The sequence below is a fragment of the Lampetra planeri genome, chromosome 27 (genome assembly GCF_965212315.1).
Source record: "Lampetra planeri chromosome 27, kcLamPlan1.2.h2, whole genome shotgun sequence".
Taxonomy (NCBI): domain Eukaryota; kingdom Metazoa; phylum Chordata; class Hyperoartia; order Petromyzontiformes; family Petromyzontidae; genus Lampetra; species Lampetra planeri.
The window spans coordinates 8,118,494-8,129,340 of record NC_136133.1 but is presented as its reverse complement, the minus strand read 5'-3'; the positions used below and the strand labels follow the sequence as shown (position 1 = coordinate 8,129,340).

At 52.0% G+C, this 10,847-nt stretch overlaps 1 protein-coding gene across 2 annotated transcripts in view; it reads left to right on the top strand.

The window, feature by feature from the left end:
• LOC144728118 (NXPE family member 3-like) overlaps window positions 1-10,847 on the top strand; it is a 36,676-nt gene that overhangs the window by 1,733 nt on the left and 24,096 nt on the right. Inside the window, exon 1 of one of the 2 annotated variants that reach the window (XM_078607410.1) lies at window positions 9-394. The exons of the other annotated variant lie outside the window; for it this stretch is intronic. Coding sequence (XP_078463536.1) covers window positions 290-394 — 105 coding nt within the window. The 5' untranslated portion in view covers window positions 9-289. Of the gene's footprint in view, window positions 1-8; window positions 395-10,847 lie in introns of those variants that run through there. 2 annotated transcript variants of the gene reach the window in all.

Sequence of the window (10,847 nt, the reverse complement as noted above, 5' to 3'; positions counted from 1 at the left end):
GGGTGAGTGGGTGGGTGAGTGGGTGAGTGAGCGGGTGGGTGAGTGAGTGGGTCGGTGAGCGAGTGGATGAGTGAGCGGGTGGGTGAGTGAGTGAGTGGGTGGCGAGTGGATGTACGAATCGGTAAGTCAGTGAGTGCTGTTGTAATCTGGGGTGTAATGGTTGGACACAGTTCGGATGAGACAGAGGAGTGGGCAGGATGCAGGTGGAGGGTGAGAGGAAGGAGGGGCAGGGGGAGGATGTTACGGCTAAGTACAGGAACAGTCCCCGCGTCTCCCTCCTCGGGGCTGAATGATGAAGATGGACTCGAAGAGTCTTCCTCCATCTCGGACCTTCAGGTCGTGGCTTCTGATATCACTCCTCGCCCTCAGCGCCCTCGTTTTCTTCGCGATGAACGTGAGAACTCCACCTCCTAATCTTCCTCAATACATATCCTCGCTTCTCTTGTGTTCTCGGTTCGAGACAGCGCGCCTCGCAATGCACTTGTACCCCGTGTGCATAGTGATTATTGGGTCGCCGCGTGTGGCATCTAGTCGTGTTTCATCGCAATATAACGCCATGCGGCGTGGTAGCAGAGGTCGCAAACGGGTTATGATTCCTTACCCGTACCCGTACCCGGCCGCACCAGGGTCGCAAATGGGTACCCGTACCCGTTCCCTACCCGTACCCGTACCCTACCCGAAATGAGTGACAAACGGTTACTCACCAGTGACTCACGGCCTACCCGTACCCGGCCGGGTACGGGTAGCCGGGTATCGGGTAGGGTACGGGTATCGGGTACCCGGTTGCGATCTCTGCGTGGTGGTTAAAGCTTGCTTGTATAGCAGGGACACTGTCCCTCTCCTCCCGTGAATCGTATCGAGGGGACAGGTCGGCTAACTAGACAATACGTGCAGTCCCCGACTTACGAACACAATTAGTTACTGGACCCGTTCATAAATTAAAAGGAACACAATAATATATTGGATTAAATGCCCATACGGTCAGTGGTATGTCAAATGTGTTACGGTTCAACAGAAAAGTGAAGCATTGCTAAACTCATAAAATGAAATATTGTACATTTGCATGTATAACACGATAAAAACAATATTGTATAGTAAATAAAACATAAAACAAAGTTACGTGAATAGAAACAAAAATCAGTTGTATCGTCACTTCACTTGAGTTCTGATGCGGGGGGGGGGGGGGCAATGAGTCACCACAATTACACACGCGCACACACGCACTTGCAAAGACACACACACCACACGGGAGCACGCACGAACATACACACAAATACACAGCCACGCAAACGAACGACAGACGATCCCTCGGTACGGACTGTTGGGGCAAGTGCTGCAAGTGAGCATCGCCCATGAATGTCGGCACGGCACACGAGGGGGAGAATGGCCAGCACCACGCATTGCCTTTGTCTCCCCAGTGACGATATATGTACACACCGCATCAGGTGCTCATTTGAGGCTGAGTCGACCTAGGGGAGACCCAGGAACCATTCAGATAATCGTCACCCGTGTTGATTGAGGGTTGTTGTTTTTTAAAAGGAAGAAAGAGTAGTCCGGCTCCATTTTCTCTCCCATGCGATTTCCTCTATTATAGGGCATCAATGCGGACTTTTAAACGTGCTTTAACGGCGATATTAAGATGAACAAATAACTCGATCCGGAAAACAGAGAATTTTAACAAGATTTGGAATGTATCAACGATGCCTTGGGACACTTTGTCCAAAGTAGGCGAATCAAACGGTGGCAGATAAGAATTTCTCAACAACCACGTACAACCAACTCTTAAAAATTATCGTCAACAATTACAGAACACGTGTTGACAATCACAACACCGTGGCGACTAAACAGACAGAAAAAACACAACGATTGTTCGTACCAAACCCTGACGCACGCTCCACTCTTGGGTGAAGAAACAACCCAGGGTATATAACGACAGTCTCAGGACTCGACTGGTGCCTTCAACAACTCACCTGAGCAACTCAACGCGGTTGCAGTCCCGGGACTTGGTTGACGCTATCAACAGCGCTTTGAACAACTCAACGCAGTTGCTGTCTTGGTCGCGAAGTTTACGCCCTCGACAGCGCCCCGTAGCTGATCCTCTCCCAGAGTCCCCCTGGGCGAACGCTGACCACCCCGGGCAATGCCAAACACATATCGCGTTCCCGGGCAAACGCCGACCACAACATACGCGCACACGCATGCACTCACTTTCTCACACAAACACACACACAAAGATCCCCCGTGTAGCCTTAACAGACTGTAGAAGCAAGCGCTGTTCGCGAGTAGCACCTATGAAGGCCATCATGGCACACGAGTGGATGGGTGACCAACAACACGCCATTTTTGTCTCCCCAGTGGGAATATTTACACATCACACCAGGTACTCATTTGAGGCTGAGTCGACCTAGGGGAGGCCCATGACTGGTCACTGGTGTTGGCCATGAGCGGGAATCGAACTCAGGCAGCCACTTTGGTAGCGCTAACCGCTACTCCCCACACACTCACTCTCACACACACACACCACTCTCACACACTCACTCTCACACACACACACCACTCTCACACACACACACCACTCTCACACACACACCACTCTCACACACACTCACTCTCACACACACGTTCACGCGAACACACACAAACACTCCGAGGGAGAGGCTGATTCATCAAGCGTGGACGCAGAAATTATAGTTGCACAATTGGGACCAACAATCGGTCGACATTCGCTATCAGCGGCAAGACACCATTTTAAGACGGAACCAGCAGCTATGTATGCAAGTTTTAAATACGTCAGATTGCGCAATTACATTGCGAGAAGGGACGGTAATTGTGCAAATTTCCCCAGCGAGTGAGATTCATGAAGATGCAGAAGTAGCGGGAAGAGAAGGATGGGATAGGGTCTCCCTGGGCAGAGGAAATCGTTCAACGGAACCCTAAATTGACTCAAGGTCAAAGAGACCACCTTAAAAGTCTCCTTCTAGAATTTTAAGACGTTTTCAGTAAGGTATGAGTTGCACGGACTTGATGCAGCACCATATTAAAACATGGAATGCTCAACCCGTTAAAGATAATTCATATAGAGTGGAACTAGTAGATAAAGAACAGATCTGTAGAGCTACAGATAAGATAGTCTTAGGTTTTTTTCGGTAAAGTAACGTAGGTAAAACATTAAAATTAATAAAAGTAGAATAAAATAAAAATCACGACGTTTCGGAGGCAACACAAGCTTCCGTCTTCAGGTGGAACCGTCACAGCCACGACAGCTGTATCAAGTAAATGAGAGATTGCAAGAGCTACCACTCCGTATATATAGTGTTTGGAGAGGGGGAAGGGCCAAGTACGGCACACTTTTTATTAATATGGTAAGGTGAGGCTTAAGAGGCTGAGCCTTTGTTATGGAGAGGTACGGTTTGTGACTAAGCCTGGCCTACATAACAATAGTGTGATAAAAGAAACAAACTAAACATGGTAAAACAAGCCTGGCTGTCTATCAATAACCTGTAAAAGTTGTCTGTCAAATAAGATGGTCCAAATAAGTGTTTTGCATGGTTAATCACATCTTTCCAATGATTACTCAGTTTGTAACCATCATCACGGTTGAAATTATGTCTGTGTTTGTGTATTTGTATGGCTTCGTGTACAAACCTTTGATGGTAGCCAGGAGGTTTGCAGTGCACCTTGGTCTCGGAAAAGACAATTTCATGAGAGCCCACCAAGTTGTAGCAATGATCGGCAACGGCCGAAGAATTAGTTCTGCCGTGTTTCAGATCTGACTTATGCTCGCGGACACGATCAGAAACATGACGTTTCGTTTCTCCAATGTAGCAATCACCACAACTGCAACTCAATTTGTAGACTCCAGGATACTGTTAGTCAGGAACGACATCCTTCACAGATGGAATCAGATCACGGATTTTATGCACTGTACTGAATCGGACTTGGATCTTATGTTTGTTTAGAATTTTGGAGATCGTTTTGGTCACGCCTGCAATGTATGGTAACGTGATAGTTTTGGTCGGAGTTTCATATGGCTGTTTCTGTGTGGTGGGAGAAACAGCTTGGCGGATAGTGCGGTCAGAGTATCCATTCATCCTGAGGGCCCGATGTACATGTCTTAATTCACCGGCCAGGTGGTGTTGGTCAGAAATGCCATGGGGGGTATAGCGTTTTGATGAGATAATTCTTTTGAGATGGGTAGTGGTGGGAATCCTGTTTCAAGTAGGAATCTGTGTGGGTGGCTTTCCTGTAGACAGAATGTCCCAAGGATCCGTCAGGCTTCCTCTCAAACAGAATATCCAAGAATGGTAGTTTACCATCTTTCTCCACTTCCATGGTGAATCTGATGGGTGTCTGGAATTGATGTGGTCCAAGAAGTGGTTCAATGCTGGGAGGCCATGTGGCCAGATGACGAGAGTGTCATCCACATACCTCTTCCACAGGGAAGGACGCAGGGTGGATGTCTGGATGGCGTCTGATCAAATCTAGAATTACAGATAAGATGTTGACGGCGGAAATTATTTCTCCATCAACAAACCCCTGGTGAACACCAGTAGTCCTAGTTAAGAAGCCAGATGGTTCCATTAGGTTTTGTGTAGATTTCCGACACCTAAACAAGGTTATGATCGCATACGCATATCCCCTGATGATTCTCTCCATGCATTAGAAGGAGAAAAATATTTTTAGACCTTTTATCTATCGTCACGGTTTTGGCAACTTCCCCTGGACGACGAATCCAGATTAAAAACTGCTTTTCTAACACCGCAGGGGTTGCTCCAATTTAATAGACTCCCCATGGAATTACTCACAGCACCAGCAACCATCCAACGCCTCATACAATTTGTACTGTCGGTCCAATGGGAGATTAGTCTTATATATTTCAACAATGTCATTGTTTTTAGTAAGTCGTTTGACGAACATCTGATGACACCACGATAGGTTTTATTTAAAGTGCGAGCCACCAAACTGACATTGAAACCATCTAAGTGTCATTTTGTACAGGGCTCAGTTAAATATTTGGGGCATGTTGTCAGCGGTGGTGTGATTCCTAGGATTTGTTTACTATCGACGATTTCTACCCCGGCTCGCTATAGTTGTGTAATAACACTCTGGAGACGGTTTGTGGAATCGGTCCTTTTATTTACTTTCCTCAGTTCACAAGCACTCCTCGTTGCTGGCAGGCAACGGGAAGTGGGCAGACAGATTGCAAGAGACGCACCGCCACGTGGCACTCGGAGCCCCGCTCGTGCGTGGCCCGCTCTCTCTTCGTTCCTTGTCTCACCTCGTGTCCCTCGGCTCTTCCCTTATTTAATGCCTGGGTCACGTGGTACGCTCCAGCCAATCCCTAACATCCTGCGCTGAATGTTCCAGATTCCTCCATCAACTCCCGGGACCACGCCCCTGACTTGTCTTCCCATTGGCTGAGGCCAAGAGTAGCAGAACCAATCATCCTAGCTGACATCCCTTGATCACGCCAGGGCCATGCTCCCAGGCTCTCCCCCCATTGGCTGTAGAGCAGGACCGCCAGAGTCAATCACCACGTGAGCCGGACATAGGCTCTCATTACAGTTGCTAAACCCTTGCCCGCCCTCACACCAACAAGGGGTGAGAGCGTGCATTTAAAGCGCTAACGTTCAAGGTTAACTGATGCTCCACCACTAGCATATCCGGATTTCTCGCTACCGTTCATCCTTGATACAGATGCTAGAGATGTCAGTATAGGTGCGGTCCTGTAACAAATACAGGAGAAAACGGAATTTGTAATTTAATACGCGAGTCGCGTGATTTTCTCGGCTGAACAACGCTATTGCGTTACTCGTGGAGAACTCCTGGAAGTAGTTCATTTTGTCACGTTGTTTCGGCCCTACCTAAATGACTGCAGATTTACCATGCAGATTGATCATGCGGCACTACAATTCTCACTTAAAATGGATAAACCCTCAGGACAAATGATGCATATCCGGATAACTGCATGTGCTACAGGAGCGGCATGGTCTAAACCGACCCTCCCTGACTCGCTGAGAAAGGTGATGTCGATAAATGCAGCAAAAGTAGAAAACGATGTACTGCCCGCAGATCATGATCTCGGGCTGATAAGGATCAAATGATCCGATTGCAAAAAGAGAATGAACCTCTACAGTACTCCGCTGCACAGGCAGCTGAATGTGCTCAACATGGTCCAAAGGGGGCTCCATTTATCACATAGTGAGGACTTCTGATGAGGTGAGACGTGAAGATGCAGCGTCGTTGCCGAGTGGTGCCAAAACCCTTATGGCAACAGTTGCTACGAGAAGTGCATGCAGAACAACTAATGCACTTGGGCCACTGAAAAACGTTCCTCGCACTGCAGGCGAAGGATGTCCGCAAGTGGGCAAATTGTTGTCAAGAGTGTGCAAAGAGGAAACCGCCCCAACCCATACAGCCTCCACTGCAATCGATCGCAGTCGAGGGTAAACGAGCTAGTAGCATTGGATATCCTGGGTCCATTTCCTAAACCAGCAAGGGGAAATAAATATTTGCTCATGGGGACGGAGTATTGCACACAATGGCCCGTCACATGGCCAATACCAGACCAAACGACTGCAGCCATAGCAGAAGCCTTTCTCCGTGGCTGTGTATTGGATGAGGGCCCCTCTGAGAAACTGCTCACAGACCAGGGTTGGAATTTTTCGGCTAAACTGTTGAGAGATATCTGTGATATCATGGGTACTAAGAACATTCAAATGTCACCAGACCACCCGCAGTGCGATGGACAAGTAGAGAGGCTTAACTGCTACACTGTCAACAATGTTGTGCCATCTTGTAAATGATGATCAGATCGACTCGGACTTGCACATCCCGGGGGTCCGAGGGGCATGTCGCAGAGCACCACATGCATTGACCAGGCTCTCCTCCTTCTTTTTGATGTACGGGAGAGACCCTGAGCCACCTATTGAGGACCAACTGGTGGCTCTCCCTGCTAAAGTTGTTTCATGGCCTGCCTCCTTCAGGCTGCCACGAGAAAGGCTCCGTGAAGCTCGTGAAACAGCGATGGCGGAATCGGGCAGATTGCAAAAAGCAAACAAATGGTTGCAGCAGGGTACAGAGACACCTGTACCCTTTGGGCAGGGCGATCGGGCAAGGTCACACTGTCCCCAGGTCCGAGTTGGCACATCGGCCAAACTACACCGTCCCTGGCAAGGCCCAGTGGAAAGTGTCAAGATCCTCCACCTACAAAGTGTTTGCCTCCAAATGGGATGCCAGTGATGGGTGGTTCATCCGAGTCACCTTAAACCATATAGAGAACCACCGACACAAGAAGTTATTCAGGCCCAAAAAGACCGGGTCCAGGGACATCGTGACAAATGCTGCGAGGGGAGCATCCTCCTCGCAGAAATACTGCCCCTACACTCTCTTCCCTCTTCTCATGAATGACTGGAATGAAGATGGCCGCGATGAGGGGGGCCGACGGAGTCATCAAAAGAGGCGCCGAGAAGGAGTGTCACCGAGTCGAATGTGCTGCTCGACCACACATACATATTGACGATATGTAAATATGTATGGCTAACTATGTTGTGTATTGCTTGCCTAAGAATCTACAGCTTTAACAGGGTAGCCCACGTCACGTGAGAGTTTAATTATGATAAGGAAGGGTCAAGTTGGGTTGTAACACCTTCCCCCCCCCCTTGATTCAAGGGCCTATGATATGCGTTAGCCCAGAGGTTACATTTTATGTACTCCATGCCCCCAGGGTTGAATCCCTTGTGTGATCCTGTTGTTCATGACATACATCCCCCAGGTTTGAATCCCTTGTGCGATCCCATTTTTGCCCACATACAGTCCCCTATTATAAAATGAGAGTTGTAGCCGGGACGGCAATTTTTTTATGGGGGGGGGGGGGGTACTGTCCATGGCAAGGGTTATAGTGGGGCCAGTGGAGATGGATGTAAACAGATGCAGGGTATTATAATACATTCCTGCGGAGGGAGCTGGTAGGAACGTTGGGTTGCTCGGTCAATGGCCAGGGTCAATGGTGGCGTGGTGTATTCCGCAAATATGCCCGACTGTGAGGGCGGGCACAAGCCGGCGTGAGTAGGTTAAACGTTGAGTTTTACAAGGGCGCCACGGGGTGACCAGCCCCTCCCCACCTAGCCCCACCCCTCCCACCCCCCACCCAGTCCCCCCTCCCCACTCAGCCCCTTCCCACCCTCCCCACCCAGCCCCTCCCCACCCTCCACACCCATCCCCTCCCCACCCTCTCCTCCCCACCCATCCCCACCCTCCCCACCCAGCCACTCCCCACCCTCCCCTCCCCACCCAGCCCCTCCCTTCCCTCCCACGCCCCTCCCTGCACGACGGACGGACACAATAATCCCCTGTGGGCTGGTGTAACCAGGAGGATCCTACCAGTATAAGTGTAATGTAGTAACTCGGCGGGAGACGACTTCACGGGTAGCACACTCTTTATTTCACCAACTTCGGTTCACAGGCGACTAACACCCACTGTAGTATCTCGGGTGACTAACACCCACTTGGTTACTCGGGTGACTAACACCCACTTGGTTACTCGGGTGACTAACACCCACTTGGTCACTCGGGTGACTAACACCCACTTGGTCACTCGGGTGACTAACACCCACTTAGCTACTCGGGTGACTAACACCCACTGAGCTACTCGGGTGACCAACACCCTCTTAGCTACTCTGGCGACTAACGCCCACTGAGCTACTCTGGCGACTAACGCCCACTGAGCTACTCGGGTGACAAACACCCACTGAGCTACTCGGGTGACCAACACCCACTTAGCTACTCTGGCGACTAACGCCCACTGAGCTACTCTGGCGACTAACGCCCACTGAGCTACTCGGGACACACCCTGCCGGGGTGTCCGTCTCGACTGTGGGTCCCCCAGTCCCGACCCACGTGGGCGTCGAACCACGGGTCCCACAGTCTCGCCTCCGAGCCACACAGGGCCCCGGTCCCTACAAGGACAGCGGGACTAGGGGTCTCGGGGCACTATGTCTTCAACTCCGTCTTCGATCTTCAACTGGTTAACAACCCCGAGTGCTCTCGCGCGTCCCCCTTTATACCCCACCTGCGGACGTCGCTGAGAGCACCTATCCTATTTGACCAATCACTGGGCGCTGGCTACGATCCTGTTTTCCCACATCTCAGCGTGCCTCACCACCCACGCCGCGCCGCCCCGTCATCCGTCACTCCCGGCGCGCGCGTCCATACCACGCCCACAACGCGTGCCCAACCCCGCACCCCGTGCCACCCCGTGATCCATCACTGTCACAGTCGGCGCGCGTCAACACCACCACTACATCACCCCCTACCACATAGCTCGCAGCCGACCCGGCTGCTATAAAAATATACAACACCCCCTCCCCCCAGTGTGCCCCGTAACACAACAACAAGAACAACAACCAACGCAACAACACAACACAACGCGAACACTGCCATCCGCAACCATCAACCAATGCCACTACACAACACAGAACAATATATACAATCCGGCGAGTGACAATACCAAATGTGTATGCAGAAAAGAAAAATAAAAAAATAAAAATTTTCTTCTCTTCCGACTCGTGCAGCGTCCCATTCTTTCCGAGCGTCCCTAGAACGGGACATTACCCCGGCAGAGGGGGAACACCGGGCGAGCTCGGTGTTGAAAAATGTCTTCATGAAAAGTGTTGTGCCCTAGCCCGAGTCCGCCTTGCCGGTCCGTCGTACGGCACCAGACGCGGTTGACCGTCCGGCGGTGCCGGCAGTTCAGGAAGGCACGGGCCAGGCATCGGGGACCCGCGCATGCCGCGGGGTTCCGGTTCCCGACGGTCAGCAGCCGTCAGGCCCGAGACACCGGGTTTAGTTGGGATGACTTGTGGGCCTGGTCGTCGTCCCGACGTGGTCCCGTGGCGCGCTGACGCGGGGCCCGGCACCCGGCTGCGACGTGACCCCGAAGGCCGCAGTTGTAGCAGACGACGAGGGACGTCGTAGGTTTCGGTTGCTCCAGCTTGCGGGATGAACGTGTGGGTGAACGACCTCCCGTTCTCCACTCCCCCGGACGCGATACAGCGAAGGCCTGCTCCCGATCCGCAGCTGGCTGAGGCTCGGCGATCGTGGCGGCCAGTGCCGCGTTCTCCGCCAATTTGCAGACGACCGTCGGCTTGCGCTTGAGGACCTCGTACGCGTGAATACTCGTGGCGATCGCCAGGGAGCAGATATCCATTTCGTCCGCCACATTAATGGGGACTCCCAACTCGTGGGCCAACGCCAGCAGCTGCTCCGTCACCATGGCGTCCTTCCCCTCCTTGTCCATGCGGGGAAAAGCTGCGTCCGCCAAGGCGAGCAGCGCCGTGCGATAGGCGAGCGTTGTTTCCCCAACCACCTTCCGCCGATCGTAGAATTGGTGGCGGCAGGTCGAGGGCGGGCCGAACACCTTAGCCATCAGGTGTAGCGCGGCCTGGAGCGTTGAGCGAGACGACCTTGGGGCCGATGTGAAGGCTGCAAGCGCGTCGTCGTCGAGCATCACTGGCAGAGCGCGCAGGGCAGTGGTGTCGGACCACCCCGACATTTGTTGATGTGCGAGGAACCTTCGGTGGAAGGCTCCCCAGTCGCCTCCGTCTGCCTTGAACGCCGACAGCGCGGGCAATCGTTGCTGGAGGACTCGGTCGTCGTCGTCGTCGGAACGATTTTCCCCCGCGCCACTGTGGTTGTACAAAATGTCGGCTCTGTCAGCAGTCGCACCCTGGAGAGCTCCGGCGCGCGCCGATGACGCGGGCCGCGCTGAGTGGAGATCTCCGGCCACGTGGTGTCCCCGCTTCCCGCCAAACAATGGCGGTCCCTCAAAAACGGCGCCAACCTCAAAA